The sequence below is a fragment of the Stegodyphus dumicola genome, chromosome 3 (genome assembly GCF_044657685.1).
Source record: "Stegodyphus dumicola isolate Sdum_Otavi_A_Nest chromosome 3, ASM4465768v1".
NCBI classification, from domain to species: Eukaryota; Metazoa; Arthropoda; class Arachnida; order Araneae; family Eresidae; genus Stegodyphus; species Stegodyphus dumicola.
Genome location: NC_140770.1, coordinates 94,037,029 through 94,062,417, shown reverse-complemented (window position 1 = coordinate 94,062,417; position 25,389 = coordinate 94,037,029). Strand labels below are relative to the sequence as shown.

The 25,389-nt window shown below is 32.1% G+C and overlaps 1 protein-coding gene across 1 annotated transcript in view; it reads left to right on the top strand.

The window, feature by feature from the left end:
- The window catches only part of LOC118188727 (retroviral integration site protein Fli-1 homolog), a 339,942-nt gene that overhangs the window by 50,427 nt on the left and 264,126 nt on the right, over positions 1-25,389 (top strand). Inside the window, exons 3-4 of the mRNA XM_085813083.1 lie at positions 1,494-1,694; positions 7,808-7,888. Coding sequence (XP_085669209.1) covers positions 1,494-1,694; positions 7,808-7,888 — 282 coding nt within the window. The remainder of the gene's footprint in view (positions 1-1,493; positions 1,695-7,807; positions 7,889-25,389) is intronic.

Below are 25,389 nucleotides of genomic sequence, written 5' to 3'. Positions count from 1 at the left end.
GACTTGTAATTTCCTAAGTAATATTGCCAATTCTCTTGCTTTCAGCTACATCCAAATCTCAAATCACTAGCTCAACTTTTTGTTATTTAATGTAGTTTAAAAATTTTACTACCGTGGTAAATTTGGTAACTTAATTTACCAAGTTTATTCAGAAAGAAAAAAATTACTCTTCGAAAGAAAAATTTAAACATTTTCGAGACTTCATTCCAATAAATAGATTTAATATTTTTAGGAACAGTAAATATACAGTAAAATTCATTAAAATAGTTATTTTTATTTTTATTTGTTTGCATATTTTATTGCACTTGTAAAATTAGAAAATCAGACATGCAAGAGAAATTTCAAGTTTGCTTCTAATTATTTACATTCTTTGTAGCATATAACTTAGTGAATGTTATAAAACAAATTAAGGTTTTTTTTTTTTTTTTTTTGTTTTTTGTAAAACCACAAAATAGAATGCTTTCTCTCAATTTTTTCTATTTAAGATGTATTTTTTTCCCCTTTGCGTTTATTTATTTGAATCCCATTTTAGATAGAATATTTTTAAAGTGCACGGAAACATTTCTTGTGATATAATGCAGAGCAGAATTTATATACAAGAAGACTTGCCATTACGTTTTTTACAACAATAGCAAAAGTTTTGGAGGATTTATACGGAGAAATGTGAAATGGAGAAATAACTTTACATCAGTGATCTGCTGGATTGTGGTAAATCCTCCTTATTGACGAGTAAAAATAAAAGTTCATCAAGCTTTGTTAACAATCCAAGGATTAAGTGTTTCGGAGTGCCTAGGGTAAAGTACGCTCTGAATCCACATTATAAAATTGAAATAAAGAGCAGAATATGAAAGGATGCATAGTCGTTAAGAAATTCAACATTACTTGAAAAGTTTAAAGAGAAGAAACTTGATAATTTGATTAAATATGTTCAACCAAGGAAGTACCTCTCTTTTTCGGACTCCCAGCGATGAATTCAAGTTATCCGCAAAGCTTCGTCATCGCATAAGAAAAGTAGAATATTGACATCATAAAAGAAACCTTATTGCAAACAACGAATGTTCGATGTTTTTCATTTTCTTGCATGTTTTTTGCTTTAATTTTATCCGAATGAGAGCTATATTTCAATATGAGCTACAATTTTTGTTTAAATAAAAATGATAATTGTATTCTTATGGAATAAAAAGCGCGGTTTTCTATAATTATATTAAAGTAAGATTCAGAAGGGAAATATTTTAAGTTTAAATGACAAATGACAGTAGTATAGATGAAGTTTGAATATAAAAGTTTCACCGGTTTATAGGAAATTTATTACTGAAAAGTATTCAAGGGCTGCCTGCTTTAGATGAAATGCTTTCCTTATGATTTATGGTTTCTGTTCAGCAAATATGTAAAAACTGTTTAGTATTAAACTTCATAAGCTATAACAACAACAAAAGTACTTCGGTGTTTTCTGCCTATAAGGAAAATATTAAAATCAGATTACGTTTTTTCAGATCCAGTGCTCTGGAATCCAGATCACGTGAAGCAATGGCTAGAATGGGCAGTAAAAGAATATAACCTACACGAGGTGGATGCTGCTAGATTCAACGTCATTGGCCGAGAGCTATGTCAGCTGACCCGAGAGGATTTCAGCCGCTTGACCAATCCTTATAACGGAGAAGTGCTCTATGCGCATCTCAACTTTCTCCGCCAGAGTAAGTACATCGATTTTTATGACTGTCCCCCTGCTGTGAGATCCCCACCACCACACGAACAACCCTAGTATCATCACCCTGTTCTTATATTATGGATTATAACAGCGAAAGTAAATAGGAGTGTCGATTATTTTATGCATTTCTGCCATGGAAAATATGCTTCCGCCGAATGATTTCGAATTTTGTGATGGTATAAGACAAGTGGGGCCTGTTCAAATATTATCAATCTGGAGGAAATATTTTTATCTCTATCATACACTTATATGCTAAAAGAGGCGACATAATTGTGTTTGAATATTTTGTTGTAATCTTATCTCTCTGCGTTTTACTTACATTATAAACAAAAATAAATATTAGTGTTAACCATGCATCAGATCATTCGCTGCAGAAATGATTCAATTCCTTCCATAGTTTTGTAATCCCGAAACCTTTTAATATAGAATTTTTTGAAATTATTTTATTTCACTTAAGAAGTTGTTGAATATCTTATCGACTTATTATTCAGATATACGCTTATTACATGTCAATATATCAGAATAAAGTACTTGTACAGGTACTTAATTTTTAGTCACTTGACATCAAAAAAGATGTTGTTGTTTAAAAAAGCATTTACTTGCTAAAATACCTTTACCGTCCCAGTCGATATGTTGGTTAGTGATGACTGGTTGTCACAACTGTCGGTATGATTCCCAGCAAGGTTTGGTTATTTGTTTCACCTATCTGTAATACTGGTCTTCATCGTATTCAATCCGCAAGGGATGGAATGTAAGAATACGACCTTGTGGGATGCTTTAGCTAATTTTTTTGGTGATGAGATACTGGTATGATAAATAGCCTTCGTCTTCCCTGGCAAATGCTAAATGAACAAATGGCTGGTGGTTAGGGGTACAATAATAAAATACTTATCGATTGTTTGAGCGATTCTCACCTTGGATTAAATCAAGAAAATAAATTATTACTTAATTACAAAATATTACTTACTAAAAACATTTTATTGAGGCTTGCAAGAGAGATATAAAATTTGACTATTCTCAAGTCAAAAGAATGACTATTTCTAAATAATACATGCATTAGATTTACTTTTGGTCTTTTAGATTTACACCAGAAACGGTGTAAAATCTAAATTTGGAAGACCAAAAGTTGAGTTAAAAGAGGTTAATACTTGATTAAAATATTTTTACTTAATTTAATATGACAGAACGTGTTGAAATAAAATTTAAATTAACGTATAACCAAATTTTAAATTAATCATTTGAAGCATATGGAAGAGAAGCCTATGAATTTAAACTCAACAAGTAAATGAACTTCAATTTTAAATTGACTAATATAAAACTCTGTACATTTCGACAAAAGCCAATACAAGATCTTCCGTTTTCAAGAAGCAAAAATTTTCTTCCTTTCCATAAACTAAATATGCATTTGTTTGCGTAATATTTACTTAGCACCTGAAACATTTTTGCTTTTCATTCGAATTGAGCTGCGGCATGCAACAAAAGATTGAAAAATTTGTATTTCAAGCCTTTCGATATATATACGCCTTAAAGCACCCTCAAAAATTTTAAAGGGAGTAGCTTTGAGCATACCAAGTATTCGAGAGATGCTGCTCGATCGGTATGCACCTTCACATTTTTTGCTTTTTCTCTTGAGAAACTGAAAATATGCTACTAAAGGGAAGACCTCGAATAAGTAAGGCAGAAAGTCGAATGTCTTGTTTGCTTCTTGTTATAAAATGCTGACCCAGGTATGTTCATGAAAAATGTAAAAATTGCAGACGAATTAACAGTAACTCAACGTGCTGTCAGGTACAGATTCTATATATGAATCTATGATATAATAAATGATCGGTTCATCAATATATAAAGAATGATAGGTTGATTAAGAATGATAGGTTAAAGAATGATAGGTTATGAATGATAGGTCCAAGATTAAGTGTTGTTGAAGTTTTGGGCACAGTCAATTCTATAAATAATTTCCATAAGGAGGAACAGAAGAATATTTTATCTCGTACTTTTGCTTTTCTCAGTTTAAATAGAAACTTACTAAAACAGAAATAACATGTTTCTGGGCACATTGAGCATATAGTACATATATCTGTATGTGTGTATAGGGCCATAGAAAAATTATATTTTCGAGTATTATGAGCATGTACATGTATGTGTGTATATGAGAAGAGAGTTACTTCGAATTCTGGGATTAGACTGGAATAAATTGCTTAGTTGAGGCAAAGCTCATGAGGGCCACCTGCCTTAAGGAAAGGATCTTTTCGTAAATGTCGATTGAAAGGAAAATGCTTCGTATGTAGTTACAAATAGGGAAAACCATGAAAACTCTCACGCAGCAGCTAATTCGCCGGAATTCCAACACGGGCCAAAGAATTAGTGTTCAAAACTCGGACCGCCTGGCCGCTGGAAGGTTTTGGTTAATGTGAGGTCTATAATTTATTTTCGTATAAAGCCTTGTATGTCTGAGTTATTATTGATGGCAGACATTAGCAGACAATTCTGCAACAATATTTCTACTTCCCATGATCTGCCTTAAGCCCTTGTAAAGGTGATTTCTCCAGCATTCTAAGCTTGTCGTCATGTTTCATTCTGCATGATTCGTCATATTTTGAATTCATAAAATTGAAATCCATGGCTTGGACATTGTCCCAACTTTCTAATCTCACTTTTACTTAATAATCCATTTCGCGCTCGAAAGAAAAAGCTGAAAAAAGCAAAAGCACCGAGCAAAACATAAGCATAAAAGCAATTTTCAAAAATGCGTGAATCAAATTTTTATCAAATCCTTATGAGCTTAGGCAAGTTAATGCAAGGCTGCAAAAGTAAATGCCTAAAAGTTCCTGCGAAGAATAATAACTAAAAACACATATCTAAATATTTGCTCTAATGCATGTACTGTTTCTTATTTTAAATTATAAATCAAATGAAATAACTTATTAGTTAAAACAATTCTTTGTAAATACATAGAGAACTGATTTTTGTTTGTTTGCTTATAACAACATAAACAAAGTAACTACTAAAAATTCATAATTATTATCCCTACTTCCCAAATGAAAAAAGGCACGCAAATAATTTTACAATATATTCATTTTCGTTAGTTTGTGTTATCTTTCTATAGACAAGTATGTTTAGTGTTTCAGATATATGATGTGAAGGAACGTGTTTAAATTTTTACCAAATTTTATTTGCTTGGTATATCTGTTTTTTGCTTAATAATATTTTTGGGAATGAAGTTGTACGCGATCTACTGCTTTTAGCTAGTTCGTTATAGATTCGTACTAAAAAATAATCAGCAAAGGCAAAACACAGAATAGAACTAAAGCTAATATTTAATGTATATGCGTGAAGTTGACACAAGAGTTTGGTGTAGTATTACTAGACTGTATAGCAAACAATAAAGGAAAGACATACAAAAACACATGTATTACAACCATCACATAGCGAAAGACCAAATGCGCCGGAAGACTCTGCAATGGGAACATCACGCTAATAAATCATATGATACCCTCTAGGTTTAAAGCAAGCCTGACAACGGCAAGGCAAGCTGGCAATAGTGTCGTTGATCGCTTGTTTTGGCAGTAGCAGCCATTTCTGTAGTAATGCATAGCAGAGCTTGTGTACGGTGCCTGATGGCCCATTGCGACCTACTATCCGTCGTCCCGACATGTCCCATGTATGCTCTATAGGATATAGGTAAGCTGATCAGCAGGCCACCGCAAATGTAGGAGCATTTCCCTCTCCAGATAACGCCGCACCACTCGAGCTCTATGCGGACGGGTGTCATCGTCATAATTATCTCGTCGATACCCACTGCACGATAAAAGGACACACAAGAGAGCGTAGAATTTCGTCGTGATATCGGATGGCTGTGAGGGAACCATGAGGCATCACTCAGAGGTCGGTATGGCTGCTCGTTGTTATCCTAGCCTATACATGTAAACCTCCTCTTCTGCAATGGTCTCTTTCAACGATGTCTTCGGCATCGTTGTATCGTTGAGAGTATCTTCGGCAGTCGCCATTTATTTACCTTCGGGAATTCTGGATGCTTAGTTCAACTGTGATATTCACGGGTTCAATTCAACCGCTCTCTGACCTGCGATTGGGACAAAGCAATACAAACCACAGGTCGTCAGTCCACCTTCGTGCAATAGACGCGACACAGTTTGGCGGGATATGAGCCGTCCTACAGCAGCAGAAAGATGAAACTCCAGTTGCCGTGCTGTTAATGAATACGGCGTCTTGCACATAGCAGCAGGAAAGGATCGTCTGCCACTGTGGTAATCCTTCGGTGTTCAGATCCACGTCTTCTACAGAAGTTTAATCCCTTTGGTAAAAATCACACAAACTATTGATAAGATTACGATGCACATTCAACCCTCTCGCAACAGCGGATTGTTTTGCACCAGATTGCAACACCCCGACAGCCCTCCAACGCCTTTGGTTTCTTCGGCTTATGCTCTCCGCCTTGGTTATCTCGGATTACACGTACCTACCGCTGCTTGCGAACTGAGGCATAGGTTTGAATGCTTCTTTTGTGGCGTGACTGCGGTATTGCGTTTTATGCTAATTTTGGTTGCCTAATTGCATTTGGCGATGCAACCTCTACCTCATAAGTAAATTGTATGATTTAATTCCTCTTTTTACATTCTTATCTTTTCTTTTAGCCGTTTGTTGCTAAATTTTTTACCACAATTGTATTTTAGATGGCGCCCCTAAATTTAGTTGTTGTTTTTCTCCCCGCCATTGTATTGCCCGTTCAAATATGAAAACTGTTGAATTTTTCTTTTAGTTTATGAAACTATTATTATTGAATTATGAAGCCACTGAAATTTAAACTTTATGAAATTAAAATTTTGATGCGTTATTAAATTAATTAATGGAACCATTTTGATTTCTGTATGCTTATTGACTTTGTTTTGGCTATACTGGTATAAATTCATAATGCAGATGGTTGACCGACTTATATGAAAACAGCCCTTTTAAGAGCTATTACTGCTTTTGTTTTGTAAAACTGAAAGGACTTTAAATTTAATGGAATTAAAAATGCAATGGATTATTAAATTAAATTATGGAATTATTTTCATAAATGTATTATTAATTGTATACATTTATTTTCATTTTTAAAAACAGCCTTTTAGCAACGCCTTCTAAGAAATAACTAACCAACTAAAAGATATAGATCACATACTATATCTTTTTTTTTGGGGGGGGGACAAGAGGTCTTGTACAGAAAGGTGTTAAACTCAAAGCCGCCCAGATGAGATAGTGGCTAGCGACGCTGAATGTCGTAATGAAGGGCTCGTGTTCGAATCCTAGAGAAGGCGTGGATGTTTATAAGATAAAGTGTCTGTCCGGCAAGGGGGCAGTGAAAATATAAGAGGCGTCGAAATCTTTTCGAGAAGTCGATGGTCGGGAAGAGGAATGGGAGAACCTCAAAACGCACCCGAATGTTGAACGGGCTTCCACTCGAGATGGAAACTCTACAGTTTGCAAAGCCCCGCCAATACCTAAGTTATGTAAACTGATAATTTAGAATGAAAAATTATTAAAAATTCATTTATTTATCTTTTTCTTCCTCGATTTCATATTACAAGTATAAAATTTCATATATAAAGTAGAAATGATTGTTTAAAAAATTCGTTGAATAGAATTTAAATACTACATTAATTTATTGATACATCTTAATTTTTAAACCCAAAAGCCTTAAATGATTCCTAAAATGATTATTGAGGTCACTGTTTCGAGGTAGCATTTTCTTTCGCGAGTAAATATTCATATGTATTATAAGGGAATAAAAAACAAAAATAAGAAATATTACTGGCTATTAAAGTATCATTGCCATGAAAACTAAAAAAACTGGAAAAATACCAGGACTGTGAGATACTTTCTCACAGAAAGTTCATTACTGATGCATTTACTTATTTGCCGTTGCGAATTTTAGGATTACGTAATTTAATTAGTTCTCCAAATGTTACTGTTTTAATTTAAAACTTTAAATGTAATTTTAACTATCGAGATTCCGGAAGATAAATATGATTTAAAAACATTTCTTATCTAAAGTTGTCGATGCCATGTTTTTTAATAGTTTGTGATTTGCTTTTCCATTTGCAGCCTCAGAAGCTTCTTTGCCTCCCGCTTCCAGGGAGAAACCTCCAGTATCTGCTCAAACTGGCTCTCCTCAGATTTCTACAGGTTAGTGTTCTTGTCTTCTTTCTATACCGTTCATGCATAGAAAACTGCGATTTTTGAAACTGCGATTGAGAAATTTAGATTGCTTTTAAATAACCGATGGAAAAATTATAGTGATTTTTAATGAAAAGTAGTGTTTTGAAAAAAATTCTTGCTGCATTAAACTTGCTGTTTTTGATACAAAACATTATAGTAATTTTCATATAATAATCGCTATGAAAAGAAATTGAAATTCTACTAAATATTTGATGAGAAATTTAAAATAATTCTAATGCAGATATTTTTAAATATTTGGCAAAAAGCTTTCTGTGGTCAAACTATTTCGAGGACTCTTAAAAGCTGAATTATTAATTTGGACAAATATCAGCATAACTGGACCTGATTATTAGCATAAGCAAACAAAATGTGTTTTAGATAATTAGTAATCATTAAATGAGTGTGAAAAAATGTGATAGTTAATTTTTATGTTAAATTATTTTTAAAAATCAATAAAATAAGTAAATGATTAATCAAAAGTTAACTTCTAAGCGGTGCTCTGAATCGAGAACTTCAAGGGAAAATTCCTTAACTTTACGCTAATTTGTAACTAATTTCCAAATTTATGCTAAGACATGGAGGAACGAAAGAATTTTTTAAATTTTAATTCACTTCATTTTTTTAAATTTTATTGTTAATACGAAAAATTTTGTTATTAGTACACAGAAAAAATTATGATAACTGATTAAATAACTTATTACTGATTAAAATATTAAATAACTATTTCAATAGCTTTAGTAATATAAATGTTATATTACAGTTTATTACAGTTTGTATTATTTGTGTTGTTTATACAATCGAATTGAAATTTGAAATTTTAAATGGCTTAGAAAATCCTCGTAATAACTTATTTTCTTGAGTAAACTTTATAATGTACATTATTTTCAACCTACACTTTCGGAGCGTAACATCAATATATATCAGACTTAGTCTGTAGGAAAAATAAACAATTTAATTTTGCACCTTGAATGAAGAAAATGAATTGATATGTGCTGTGGAAACCCCAACATTATATAGCGAGAAGGAAATGAAATCAATTCTGTCACGTAGTATTTTCCCACAATCTTATGTGAGCCAAAAAATTCTGTGTCATCTAAGTGTCGGAAATGATCTAATCATGGGGACTATTTACCGCTCCGCGATCCCACGAGCGTAGGGTCAGATTAGGGATGCTCCAACGTTATCACGCGTCACAAGTAATTCATCCGTGACGGTAACTTGATGAGAAGCGTGCTGAAGCTTTGCCTGACTTGTTTTAAATGAATAGATGGTCTGCTACCAGCTGTAGCAAATATAACTATAGCAAGTTGCACGCGATTTCCTTCAAGTGTTATCATCACGCATGCTCTAATTATCGACCGTATACTAATGAATAAATATATTTTAAGTGAAAAAAAAAGTTGTTTAAAAATATAGCAATCACAGTTCGTTCATCTATTCGAAATGAAACAAATAATACGATCATCTTGGCAGTGTGTACAGTTAAACACCGGTTCATGGATTTAATTTGTCCCTGAAGGCTATTCGTCAATCGAAATGTTCGTAAACCGAACGATTTTCCTCATTAATGTAAAATTATTACTTAGCCCATTGATCACTGTTGATTGTTTAGTTAAATTTTGTAAAAATAGTTCGTACAGAAGCTCATAAGCCAAAACCCATGGGGATTCTTAAATATAAAACAAAAATGATAAACATAGTATATAAATAAAATACAAGAATACTTTATTTAATTTTAGTATAACTGTTCGAAGAATAGTGGATAGAGGAGTGAAAAATGTTAAGAGAGATGTTATTGCAAGCAGAAGAGAAACATGTCAAGTTAAATATAAAATTAGTAACCTAACAACCTTCAGTTTAGGGTAAATTAAAGTCTGACGAAGAGGGACCTATACCTGTCTGCCCTCAAAATCGATTGAGATCTTGACCTTAATTTACCCCAAACTCAAGGTTGTTGTCTTATTAATTTTAAGGGATGTTAATTGTTTGCACGCAAAATTTTGTTCCATAAAAATATCAAGAGCATTTTCTTTTATCTTTTTATTGCCTCTATGTGACATTTGATTCTATTTCAGATTCGTTAAGCTGTCCGTTCTTTTCACTAAAAATTTATCTTCATTTGTTGTTCCCTCCGTTTTAAAATGTTTAAGTGAGACTTAGCTTTATCATTGAAAATTATTACTCTACTACTACTTTATCAGTGACATCATGACATGAAAATTTGTGTCTTGCCCCATTATGCAGAAATTTCGAGGGTTAGAGTGTTAAGGTACTTTTTCATTCTTCATTTTCTTCATAAGGCATTTCTTTCAGAATCACCATCCATTGCTGCTTCTGATACTGCTGCAGTTTGTTTCATTAAGCTAATTTTTGTAATCCTCCAGTAGCTGTTCTATGTCTTGATTACTAATATCTAACCGATAGTTTTACCTAGAAACACGATCTCATAGGTAACAAAAAACGTCCTCAGTACTTCGGCATGCAATCTCATCTGCCCCATAATTTTCTTTAGGTCGAATTCATACTCTTGTAAACCAATCAACAACCAAATGTTTATTGATTTCCAACTTTAAACCCCTTAAGGCCCTAATGTATAGCATAAATTATCACAATTATAGAAAGCACAAATTCTTACAAATATCTTGATTTAAATTTTCTGGAAACAACATTTTAAGGGTAAAAGTTGAGAAATACTCATAATAATAATTCATAATTTATTACTTCGCAATTCCGATCAGCTAACTGAAAAAAATTCAATCTTAAAGCCTGTGAACACATTTTATGTACAACCATTCATTATAGAGTCTGATCAAAGGCCAAAAGCTAGTAACAATTTCTACTCTTAATTCTTTTTTTTTTTTTTTTTTTTTTTTTTTTTTTCAGTTCAATTGCGATTATAGGTTGAGTGGTTCTAAGCTACAGCGACAATCTAACTGTTCAATCATGTTTTATAAGATACTTATTTATATTCTCACATTCATGCGGGTGACTTGAAATGATTTAAAATAAACAAAACTAATTAACTCTTTGTTATCCGTTCATTCTTTCTTCCACATCTGTAGAAGTAAACAGAAGTCAGAAAAAGATTTTATAGATTATATAAAATAAGAAGTAGAATCTCGCATGTTGTTTAATTTATCCTCTAGTGTTATTTATATTTATAAAATTTTTTGTCATACTTTCGGAAATTTCAATATGCGCTGCACATTTGACTAGTACATTTGCTAAATCTCTATTTTTTATGCGTGTTTAAATATTTGCGAACAAGTCAATATTGTTCTGCAAAGTAAAGTAATTGAACATATATCATAAGCTGCTGAGCATTTTAAGCATGTTAAGAATAGTAGTTTATAAAATACTCTATTTTACTTCCTTGTACGAAGTAAAAAGGAAGTATTGTAATCGCGAAAAATTTCGGGTATCATATTTCAACGAAAATATCCATTTTGACCGCTTTCGAATGCAATTTAACAATGTTTTTGCGTTACATCTGTACGTAAGGAGAGAATAAAGGACTCTTTTCACCGAAAAAAATTATAAAACAGATTTGAAATGAATTCAAGAGAGATTTTTTCGTAGCCTCTGTATGTACGTACTCGCATAACTCAAAAACGAGTAGCTTCAGAACGTTGAAATTTTGTATATAGGACTGCTATAATATGCAGATGTGCACCTCCCATTTTGGTTGCAATCGGCCCCACTAAAAGTATATATATAGATACATACCCACTCTTACTCGGCTCAGGGAGTTCAGTTTCTTTATTTTTATATGTTTGTAAATTGTGCATTCTTTGCTTCAAAAATGATTGAATTATGTTGTTCTAGTTAAGATTTTTATGCCTTTAGTTAACCTGCATACAATAATTGTGGAATTACCAATAATTTAAAAGCTTTTTAAGTGCCGCTAAGCCTAATTTTTGAGTACCATGACAGCCATGTTTGTTTACATTTAAAACTTAGGAGAATAGTGGATTTGTTGCCAATCTAGAGAAACTAAGCTTCGCAACAACAAAGTAACGTCTTATTTTCTTATTGCTAATTAAATCATGCTTAATTCATTCTGAAATTATCATTTAAGTTATTAACTTGCTTTTGCAAAGAAACTGTAATTTTAATTGTAAAATTTTTTTAAAAATTGTTTTAGCTATACTTGGTGTTTTATATTTTTCTATATCTTTCAATTTTTAATGAAAATGTTTCGAATTTTTATGTATTTTTGCCTTGCTGCGAAGTGAGGATTGAATTAATTAGTAGTGCAAGCGCATTAGGTAAGCGGCGCTGAATCGTGTGTGAAAAACAGTTTTTTTTTCCATTTATTTAATTTCTTTTATACATCGTTTTAGATTTATTATGGTATTTGAATAGAACTTGTGGTAATTCTTCAGATAATGTAATTTTTGTGCACTCTGAGCTATGAAACGAATGAGATGTAATACTGCTAAGTGAACCTAGCGCCGAAATGTCGCTATGGTAAATAAACATAGTGAACTTTAAAGAGTGCATTTATTTTTAATTAAATTGACGAAGTAGATTTAATTAAAAATTCGTTAACTGTTAATTCAATATGTTTAAAAGAAATGCAGGAAAATTGCGTATAATTTAATATTCCGTATAAGGAAGTTATGTAGTGCACACATCAGATTTTTTACGTATACTTATGCATTTTTAAACAATGCAGTGAAAGTACTGGCACAAAGCATAGCTGAAATTAATCACATTAAAAGTCACTGGAATATAGCTGAATGTAGTTGAAATTAGCTGTCAGCTGGTATATAGCTGAAATTAATTACACCGAAACGAGTATGCATCAATATTACTCAAAAAAGACATAAACAATTTCAGTAAAATTTAAAATTTAGCTGTTGCAACCAAAGGACTCATACTTTAATTTATGAGTCAATTGTTGGATATAGCATTAATTAAAATATCACAGTATCCTTTTGAATTTTATGTTCTAAAATTACTTTCTATCAACAAAAGATCAATATCTTGCAGTCAACCAAGTAATTGGGTAACCAAGTCCAAGCTAATGTTTCTATTACAAACCAATAGCTCCTAGATAATTGAAAATGATTTTGATGTCACTCTCATCCTCAGCTCCCACAGAGAGATACTATCACTAGCGACGCGACTGACGACCCCCCCTATAAAGTGGATTAGGGCACTTTGTGGCCACATAAACAAGGCCGAAGCGTGTAAAGTATCTTTGGATGGAGTATCATAGAATAACCGCTAGTAGGTTGACTTATCGATACAGAACACGATACCGTTATCAAGAACCAAAATGGGTAGATGCACATATACATGAATTTCTCTTTGGGTGGGTATATCAAAGTGGAGCACGTTGGCAAATGCTGTTGCATATGTAGCGTTGAAAGATATCGTTTAATCGTTTATCTATAATAAAATAGTTAATGTATATGATGCTGTTATCTTTCTCATGTTCCTGTTTTATAAAATACTTATCTGGATGTTATACTTAAAGCAATATTTAACATCCCTTGCTGATGTTTATAATTATTATGCTTAAAAAGGGATGATCATATGCCGCAATGCTCTTGAAGTAATAATGGATTTCATATTTATTACCAACATTTCAATCTGTTTCTAAATTTATGAAAGTTAATGTTTTGAAAAACGAATTTAGAAATGTAATTGTTTATAGTGCATTTGATTTAATTCTACTTAGAATCCTAATTATCGTGAGTAAAGTAACTGGTATTTGCTCAACAGCTAAAAACTCACATAAAGTAGAACAGACCGACTTTTTAAAGAGACTTGTAAGAGTATAAAACCTCACTTGTAGTATAGTATAAGTTTTAAACTTTTTTCATATCATAATAAATTCAATGTTATACTAATAAACAAAAAACAAATTTTTATGATAGGTGTTGCTTACTGCATCATAATTAATATAATACTTTTAATAATAAAAATAAGCATTATAGGAATTACTATTTAAAATAAACTATTTGTCTTATTCTGAAACCTAAAACATTGAAAGTTGAAAGGCGACAAAAGCAGCTTATTTTATGAAACATTTTGCAAGTGTGGCTTGCAAAATTTTTCATTTTAAAACTCTTGTTGGATCTATTTCCTTTTTTCAGGTTATATGTATCCATGTTGCAATATTCTGCAGTAAATGAATGTACTATCCTCCCACGATATTAAACATACAAAACTACTATTTTAGAGGTTTTGCCTAAGTTACTGTTTGTGCATTTTTGAGCTCTCAGTACAAAAGAACAGCAAAATGCTTACGAATTATAAGTGTAGTGTATTTGTATAAGGCAGAACACTTGCTAATTGGCAATTTTCCGCAATCATTTAATGAACTAACTTGGCAAATGAGAAAGGTTTATTTTGGTTTGGTTTGATTTATTAATTACGGCAAAGCACACTAGGGCTATCTGCCTAAGGGGAGGGATGCCTTCCTGGAGGACTTTCTAAGGGAAACTGTGTATACGAGATACACGTTACACATGGGGAAAACCACGAAAACGCCCATGCAGCCAGCCCGTTCGCGGGATTCGTACCTCGGACCGAACTACCAGTGTTCAGCGGCTTTACCGCTCGGCCGCTGGTGCGCCGCAAAAGAGAAATGAAAATTCCTTTAGTGGCGTCTATTAAGATCTAAAAGTTACAATGGATGTATTTTCTAAAATAAGAAGATATGTTAATCGATTAAAACATTAAACATTTCTCCATTCCATAAACATGACAAAAATCTTTCTTTTATCACTTAAATTTGCCTCGCAATGACCAAAGATATTATATTCGTACAATTCAGGAGCGGCCGAGCGGTAAAGTCGCTGAACACTGGTAGTTCGGTCCGAGGTTCGAATCCCGCGAACGGGCTGGCTGCATGGGCGTTTTCGTGGTTTTCCTCATGTGTAACGTGTATACGATCCGGTTTTCTTTACAAAGGCCTCCACGAAGGCACCCCGCCCCTTAGGAGGATAGCCCTAGTGTGCTTTGCCATAATTAAATACATCACCACACCACCGTACAATTCAGGACAAAAATAATCGTATTCGATTTTGGTCACAAAAATTGCCTAAGTTATTCTTAAAATGAAGATAAAATATTTTCCAGAAACGTAATGCAAAGAAATATATTAGACAACAAAGTACAGAGAAAGATTAGACACGTGAGAAAGGAGGAGAGAAAGAGAAATTTAATGATGAAAAACATTACACAAACAAATAAAAAAACGAAAAAAAATTATAGTGAAATTAGGGTAAATTAATTAATAAAATATATAAAAAAACTTTTAAAATTATATGCTTTTAATTAAATATACTAAATTACAGTATTTAAATAATTTTTATAATATTCCTGGTTATATAAAACTAAAATAGTGGGATTTCAGACAGATGATTTTAAATAAAAATTGTTAAAGAGAAATTTAAGCAAACTGAATTCAATTATTTTTATTATATGTCCTTTCTGTACTGTTATTTCTGTTGTACTTGAAATCTGTTAATGACTTGATTCAATTGGTATAAGAGAATAAGACAATTTTGTTAAAATGATTTACTTATCATTTTTATTAAAATTATCATTTATTTATTGAAAGTTATATTCAATACGTTTAAATGTCTATTTGAATAAATAGATCTCGTCATCAGGGGAAATTATAGGATTGATAATAATGAAGAACTAAATCTTTTCTTCTAAGATCTACCCTTATTTGAAACTGCATGATAGCTAAAAATATTGAACAAATTTTCAAAAACCGCCAAAGTTCATCAAATTAAGCTGTGGATTTTTCGAAAAGCAGTGAGTGGATGATTGATTCTTGCTCTAATTGAAACTGTAAAGGTAAATATTTTGAGGTGATTAGTTTGAGAGCCAAATATACAAGAAATGCAAGATTTGCAAGAAACATTCAACATTAAGTAAAGGAATATATGTGTAGAATCGGTATTTACTGTCTAGGAATATGATGTTTGTAAACTTACTTCCCATGTGGCTGTCTAGGGGCTAATAAACTAGTCCGATTTACAAATAACTTGGATATTTAATGAAACATGAATAGTTGCTACAAACTACAAAGTAATTACATACGTAGAAGGAAATAGATGAGATTATTTACAGATGAAGAGAAGGAATCGTCTTTACATTCAAACATCTTTTAATCGCGTCATCGTCTTAATGGCGGAATAGTCTGCCTTCTATCATCGGAAAAGTAAAAGATTTATTCTCACAGCTTGTCGCGTCATCCGATTATAATGAACGATGCCATCCCACAAATGCTCGTCCATCCTGATGGAATGCGGCCTCGTATTCTCGTAACACCACCATCTACATCTAGGGATCTGAAAAATAAAATTAAAAAAAAAAAAAAAAAAAAAAAAAAAATTTTTTTTAGTCACTATTGAGGGAAAAGTAGTCGTCCTAAATGGTTTATTTCAGCCATCTTCCCTTATCATCTTAACATCCTCAGAAATAACGGCTTTATCTTTTCTTTAATGCTCTTTCAGTGTTCGTTCATCTTTAACAGTCTATCTGAATACATACATTTCACAAACACGTCTTCTTTGATGTTGTCTGGTACAATTCGCCTGGATTTGTCTTTACATACGTCTTAATATCGTCTGAATGCGTCTTCTTAGATACCGTCTGGATACGTCTTCTGAATGCGTGTTAGATATCTTCAAGATCCGTCATTCGAATGCGTCTTCTTAAAATCGTCTTCTTCAAGCCGTCTTCCTTCATATATTTCATCCTTAGACATCGTCTTCAGTCTTCTTAAATTAGTTCCCGTCTTTAAAATAATAGTCCATTAGTCAAATCGGGAGAAATTTGTCAACTTGGGAAAAAGTCTATAATCAGAAATCATCAAAATCGGTATTTCATTGTCAAAGCCTTTCGGGTTTCTACCTATATCTTCTAAATCTGCTTTTTCGCTTCTTTTTTCTCACCTTCTTTAGTTTCTTTTGTTCCGTCTTTGCTTTCTGTATCAACGTCGTTGTCGTCAGGTTTTCTGATCGACTTCTCCTTTTCAATCTTCTCCTCTTCGTTGGTCTCTGTAGTTTCTTCGTCTCCAGTGGCTTCTTTTGCCTCTCTATTGCAAGGTATTTTACTGAAATTGTTCTAGTAGAATTCGCATTTGATTCATCATCTTTAGCAAATGACTCTTGTTCGGGAAAATGCTTCTCCTCAGAATCTCCTTCTGCAGTGGCGTTTCTCCTCATTGCCTTCAGAGCTAATTGCATTGTGCTTGAGTTTCCTTTTTGCACTAATTCATCTTTAATAGCATCATTTTCATTTACAGCAGGATCTGCATCACTCTGGACATCATCAGAATTCACAATCGGGAAATCAATGCCACTTGCTTTGATTGTAGATGAAGTATCCAGTTTGATACATTCTGTGCTGTAACAGGAACTATTCTAACAGGATCAGTTTCTGGTTTTGGAAGCAAAAAACCATAATTAACAACTTTTTCAAATCCTTCTTCAGAACCATTTCCATTGCAATAAGCATTTTTTTGCTCTTCAGAATCATTCTCAGATTTCTTGTTTTCTGCGATAACACAAATATTTGATCTAAATGAAGAACCATCGATTTCGAATTCACCATCAAATTTTCCTATAGGCTTAATTTTCCCATTACCAAACCCCGTTAACTGTAGATCTGCCGACTTAAGTTCAGGAGAACCTATCTTCTTATATATATCTTCTCGGATTAACGTTACCTGACTACCAGTATCTATTAAAGCATCAATCTGCAAATTACACAAATTAACAGTTTTATGCATTTCTTTCTGACAAGTCTGAGTTATTGGAGTAACAGCTTTGGCATCTTGGATATTTTTAGATGATGTTTTCGAACAATCTACGGCTTTGTGTCCAAACAAATCGCATTTAAAACACTTAATCCTTTACTCTTATTGTTACAAAAATTCGACTTATGGCCTAAACTTCCACAATTATAACACCTTGGCTCTTTAATCTTACTAGGTACAGCTCGTGTTTTATTTTGTGTGTTAGTACTTGAATAACCCTTATTTTTCGTATCTGGAACGCGAATTTTCTCATAAATTTTTAATTTCACTTTGAATTCAGAAATAGTTTTACACCCGTACAAAACAATTTTGTTACTACTCTGATCTGGTATCCCATTGATTACATAATCAAGAATTGATGAATCATCAACAGAACCGCGACTGGCTATTTCACGCATGGCAATTAAATATTCGGAAAGTGATTCACCATGTTTCAAGTGTCGTTTTTGTAACAAATAATGAAGTTGTGCACTGTTTATTTTAGAACCAAATTCAGATAAAAGATTTTCTTTTAATTTGTCCCATGATATTATACCCTTCAAAGACCTAATAAATACTTTAGCAGAACCAGTAAACAATTTTTTAGCAAACACAATTTTCTGTAATTCTGATAACTTAAATAATTTAAAAGATTCTTCTAAATCACCAATGAAGGATTCAACTGGATATGTATCAGTGCCATTAAATTCAGAAACAGTTTCTAAGATATCACGAAAAAGTAGGGAAATATTGCTAGGCATTATAATGTTTTCATTCACCGAGTTATTTATGGGAGGTGATTCTGACCGAACAGAATTAATATCATCATTTTTATCAGAATCATAAACACTTTCGTTTTCAGATAACTCATCATCGTCACCACTTTCGGATTTTAAAAGCTTAAAATCACAAAGACTATTCAATATTAAATCACAGTTTTTATCAGGATTTGAATCATAATTAAGATGTAACAAATTACACACAGAAATGAAATCATTTGCAGTAAGAGTTTTAAGTAATTTTTGTTTTGTTTCTTCAATATTAAAATCAGATGGAAAACCACAAAAGTTACGCAATCTAGCTCTATTTTTTCGATCACCCAAAGTGCCAAACACAATTTGATGTAAAAGTTTAATTGACTTAGTAGGCCAGTCATTAAAGAATTTGAAATTCTAGGAATAGAATTTAAGGTAGTCATCTTAATTCACAGTATCATAGAACACTATTCTTAGAATGTGGAAATAATCGAAACAAAACTTACTTCTCTTATTTTGTAATATTCATAATGCTTCTTCCTAGGCTCACCGGCCTGAGCGCCCAAATCTGTAGAATCGGTATTTACTGTCTAGGAATATGATGTTTGTAAACTTACTTCCGATGTGGCTGTCTAGGGGCTAATAAACTAGTCCGATTTACAAATAACTTGGATATTTAATGAAACATGAATAGTTGCTACAAACTACAAAGTAATTACATACGTAGAAGGAAATAGATGAGATTATTTACAGATGAAGGAGAAGGAATCGTCTTTACATTCAAACATCTTTTAATCGCGTCATCGTCTTAATGGCGGAATAGTCTGCCTTCTATCATCGGAAAAGTAAAAGATTTATTCTCACAGCTTATCGCGTCATCCGATTATAATGAACGATGCCATCCCACATATGTAACGAAATTTCAAAATACTTCTATAGAATATCGAATTGTCATTGCAAGTACTATGTGTGTGAATCCTGAATATACTTTCGTAAAGTTAAAATCTCATGTATAGAAACGGGTGAACAATTAATTTCAAGATTTTACCGAAACATACAGAAAAAACCAAGTTAAATAAAACCCTTAAAATTTCCCAGAATATTCATTTAAACGGAATTTTCTCACAGGCTCTAAGTAAACGTAATAACTGTAAAGAATATTTAAAAAACTCTTGTACGATATGGTATCGTCATCGCAAATACATAAGCAGGAAAACATTTAAAAAAATCTGATTTAGATTTCAAATGACTTAATTATCCACATTTTTCTTGCGTTTCATTTAAAGTTATTTCCTATTAAGTTAGTTATTCATTGGAGATGTATTTTTCATTCAATAAATTCAGTTCTCACTTCGAGGCAAGGCAAAAATAGTTAAAACCTCAAAATATCTTCATTAAAAATTTAAAAATATAGAAAAACACAAAACACCAAATACAGTTAAAACAATTAACGCAAAAACAAGCAATTAGGCCAGCCGGCAAGAGAGGAGATATTTCGGTGCGCAAAACTGAAAGTTTATTTTTGGACCCACTCGGTAAAAAGGCACTAAAGGTGCAGAAACTGACTTAATTCACTATTCTGCTAAATTTAAAATGTAAACAAATATGGCTGCTCTGTTAGGCTTAGTCGCACTTAAACAACTTTCAAATTGTTGATAATTCTACAACTATTGCATGAATATTAACTAAAAGCGTAATCTTATCCGGAACATACGAACAGCATAATTTAATCACTTTTAAAGCAAAAAATGCAGAGTTTACCAACATATAAGAAGAGAAAATGAGGTCACCCAGCCGAGTAACAGTGTGCGTATATATATATATATATATATATATATATATATATATATGTATGTATGTATGTAGGCCACAAAGAAGAGTACAGTTAAGCTGAGCTTAAGCTTTAAAGCACATTTGATAATGCAATTAAAAACTTATTTGTAACTCCTAGTAAAAACAATTATACTAAACTAAAGCAGTAACATTTTATGCGCGATAAAATTAAGCTCAGCTTAACTGTACTCTTCTTTGCGACCTATTTTAATATTTGCAGCTCAATGCGCAATATTTTTGAACTATCTAGTTCCCTGTTTTTATTTTTAGTTTACTAATTTCTACTTTTATATATATTACTTCGTACAAGATAGTAGATCGATAAAAAAGGGTTAAAATTTTATTTTAAAATTTAATGCAAATAAACTAGAAACTTATAAACTAATAAGCTAAATAAAACTGTGAAACACAAAAGTGAACAGAAATATGGAAGAAAATGGAAAGCTAAATTACAGTTTTGAGAAGAAAGGCGATGCATAAGAATTTCAGCAGAATATTATTTACTTTAATAGATGCCATTTGAATGTTATTTTTATAGTGTACGAGAAAAATCGAAAATAACTAAACAACTAATTAAAATAATAAAATTAAGGAAACAAAGAAAGCTTACAATTTGTTCGTTCAGCTTTATGAAGAAGAAATTTTTAAATTACGTTCAGCACTGAACTCGTGCATTTTAAATTTTCATTAAAGCTTTAAATAGTACATAATTCTAGTTTTTAAATGCTAAAATCAGTTTTACACTCACAGCTCTACTACAATGTCTCGCAAAAGTGTTCCCGCACTTTAAGAATTTGCCGAAAAAGCGTTGTAACCCTGAATTGAATTCAAATATAACGCCGAATATTTTTTCATATCATCTCCATGTGACTTCTAATAAAACCAAAATTTTAATTTTTAATACTGATTTATTTTCTTTTTCTAAAATTGAAAATGTAAAGAGGTATAGATAAAACACGTCACAAAAGTGATCGTACACCGAAACCTTTTCGTTAAATGTCATAAATAAAATTATCGTCTACTAATTTTTTTATTTTTGCACTTTGGTGACGTTTAAAAATTGTTTGGCTTTATTTTTTTCTTGCTTGCTTCCTTATATTTTATTCAATGTTTAAGGATGACTTGTAGTCGTAAGGAAACAAAGAACAGCATTCGAAAGTTCATCATTTTTTGTCATAAGGATAGAAATTCGATTCGAGATATCGCTAAATTAGTAAATTTTTCCCATTCTATTGTGCAGGATATGATAAAGTGCTTTAAAGAAGCAAATAGGATTCCAGAATAAAATAAGAACAGGTTGTTCAGCAAAGAGGCCTCGACGTGATTCAACATGATCAGAAATTTATAGTTCAAAAATCTCTGAAAAATCCATGTTTGGGTATTTTAAAGATTTCTACAGAATTTACTAAAACATTTTATACTTCACTTAAAACTGTTTGACGAGTACTCAGATCAGCTAAATTACATAAGCACTCTGCTCGAAGAAAATGTTTTGGAAGTGCAAAAAATAGAAAGCTTAGGTTTTTCTTCTCAAAATCAATGGTAAATAAGCCCGAAGCGTTTTAGAATCATAGTTTACTTGCAGATTGAAAGTAAATTTAACATTTTTGATTCCGGTGGGCTTATCATTGTACGGAGAAAACAAAATGAGGAGCTTAATCTCAAGACCTTGGTTGGTACAGTAAAGCATGACGATGGAGGTGTTTGAAGGTGCATGTCAGCATCAGGATTATGTAATTTAGTATTTATTGATGGCACAATGGATCATGCTCTTTACTTAAATATTTTAAAAGATAATTTAAAATTCTCCGCCCAAAATCTGGATAGTGTAAACAACTTTATTTCTTATCAGGATAACGATTTTAAGCATACGGTCTTCAACGTTCATTTTTTGGGTGTCCATAATTGTCCACAAGTTCTGAAAACACCACTTCAGTCACGAGATTTAAGCTCAACAGAACATATTTGGAGAGAATTAGAGGACAGAGTGCTAATACACAACATTAAAACAAATACCGAACTAAAAACAGTAGCGATAGAAGAAGTAGAAACATTGATGCAGATATTAAAAAAAAAAAAAAAAAAAAAAAAAAAAAAACTGAACTCTGCGTCGAGACGTTTGAAAGCTGTCATAAATACTGCAGTATAAACTATGAAATGCAAACTGACAGAAATACTGCAATATGTACTAATATGTGCAGATTTCATTAAAGCGTACGAAGGCTGTTGGGAGATTTTCTATTACGTTTTTATTACTGATTTTCCAACATAAAAAGTTTTAATGTGTTCATAAAGTAATTAATGTAGCTTTGCTAAGCAAAATTATAGATATTATTAAAAATGTTCATTCTAAAATACTAATTTTTATCAATGAATAGAGCAATATTTCACTGAAACTCGTAAGTGTACGAACACTTTTGTGAGCCAATGTATATTTCAATAAAAACCTATTTCTGTGTCAAAGTTTTTGTGTCACTAAGAAAACAAGTTTTTATGCTTAAATTTGGTTACCTTCAAATAAAGAATATAAATCCAGTTTTTTATGCGTTGAAGGTTTTCTGTATACATACTAAATACGATTAAATGAGAAGACCCGTCTTATTAATAAGGGTCAACAAAATATCATCTAACATCGTAAATTTGGAAATCTTTTCAGAAATACCTCTTGCAACAATTATTAGCAAACTAAAATAGATCCTCCAATTATAAGAATAAATGATTTAGCATAAAAGGGAATTTTCATTCTTACGGAATCCGTACTTACTATCTAGAGGTATGATGCTTGTGAATTTACTTCGGTGACGGTTGTCTACTAGGGGCTTTCATTAACTAAGCCGATTTATAAATAATTTGAATATTTAATGAAAACATAAGTAGTTACTACAAACTATGAAATGATTACATTTCGCAGATGTAAATAGATAAGATTGTTTACAGATGTAGAGAAGCTGACATCCTATGTACAGAACACCGTCTTTCATTTTAATGGCGTCATCGTCTCAATGGCAGAATCGTCTGAATTCTATCACCAGACCAAACGCGTTCTTTCACACAGCTTGCAGAACCATCTGATTGTTCTGAACGATGCCATCCTACATTATTAATTATCACATGAAATCTAATTTTGCAAGTAAAAATTCAAACATCTGGCAGCTTGCTGAACAGCAAGTAGCTAAATGGGAAATAATTACACGCGGAATAAAATTCCACATAGATAAACAATGTTATTCAGTTGCTTTCATTTTAGAAGAAGAAATTTTTACCGACTGCATATTCATTCAAAGACCTTCTGTTTGAAACTAAGTCAATTGCCCAACCTGCGCCGAATATTGGTTTCACTGTTTAAACTGTTTAAATGCGGTAAAGCCAATACTGCAGTAAAAAGTATAAAAGTTTCGGCCAATTTTTCCTTTTAATTCGATTACTCGAAAACAAAAGTAACAACGACAGCATGTAAAATGTTAAATACATTTGTATCGAAGGTAGAGGGGGGAATATTTCAGCTTTCAAAGTATACTTAATTGAAGAAATAAATACATTATTTTATTTGATGTTCGGCTATTATCGGCAATTAATTTCTTCCATAAAAGTCATCACTTACCAAATATTAATACATCCAGCAATTGCAGATAGTATGAAAATTTAATAATTAAAAAATTATTAGTATTAAATTTAATAATTAAAAACACCTTAGAAAACGAGACTTAGCAATTTAATGTTTTATATTTTTAATTTAACATTGCAGAAGGATTTATGAGTTTTAGTATTTTTGTATGAGTCACTTTTCTTGAGCTATGGCTTTTGTGTACGATTTCATTACTCGCATTACAATCAGTAGTGAAATAATTTGCCTTTTCATAGTTACAACCCTATATTATGTGTAGCAGATTTAACACCTATACAATTCATTGAGGAATGTGAGATTTTGACAAATAAAATTATATTTCCCTCTTGATAATGTATGTAGCTTTTAAGTTGAGTAGCCATTTAAGCAAAATAGTGGCCTACATTTTAAACTCCTGAAGCCTTTTTTTCACGATTACTTGCCTTAAGTGTCTCTGGAGGCCGACAGATCAAGTATTGTTCACGTTTTCAAGCTTAACTTAGGAAAAGTTTCTCACTTCCCACTTTTAATACACAAAAATTTCCATGGCATCATTTTTCGTATTTTTCTATAAATGCTGCTGTTCTGTTAATAATACCGTTGTCAACGAAAAATAATAAAGCATAATTAAAATGCAATTGTTCACTAAGAAGAATTAAACATAATTTAGAATATAAATGGAAGTTTTTAAGCCACATAAACAGCTGAAACATTTTTGTTTCGTAAAATCAACAGCCAGATTTTAAATATTAAAAGCGCAAGCAAAACATATTCTATTGCATGAAACTATTACTTTTTAAAATGAAAATTTTGTAAATCTTGAAAAATTAACATTGTTCATTGAATTTGTGTCTTCCAAATGATAACAAAATACGCTGATTATTATACGACAGGAATGTAGGTGAAAGATATGTTTAATTCCTCGCATTATATCCATTTAAAAAGCGATATTCTATCTACGAGATGAAATTTGTAACGAATTATTGTCGACCAGATTTTAATTCGGATTTCAAAGAGAGATACATAAGGTGTTCTGGAGTAGGAAACCTAAAAATAAAAACGTAAAAATAAAACCACTTTTACGAATTGCTAGCAGTGTATTGTAATTATTACAATGCAAAAGAAAGCAGTAAGAATTTCTTTAATACCTTATAATTTTTAAATGCGTTATAAGGTATTTCTCACGCCTTCTTAGCGAGCCTTCGTGGTGTAGTGGTCTGCATAAGCGTAAATGTCGCGTAATTGAGAGGGCCGCGGTTTGATTCCCGGCGAAAGCGTTGCTAATTTTTCATCTCGCCTGCTTCCAAAAATACATAATGTCTCTACAATGGCGCTCGAACTAAAAGGGTGTTGGATGACCATTCTCCTCACCCAGGATTTGGCGACTGGTTCCACTAAAACTCCAGTTGCCCCTTTAAAAGGGGGAGTATATAAGGTATTTCTCCCGCCTTTTTAGCAAGCCTTCGTGGTGTAGTGGTATGCACGCTCAGCGCGTAATTGAGAG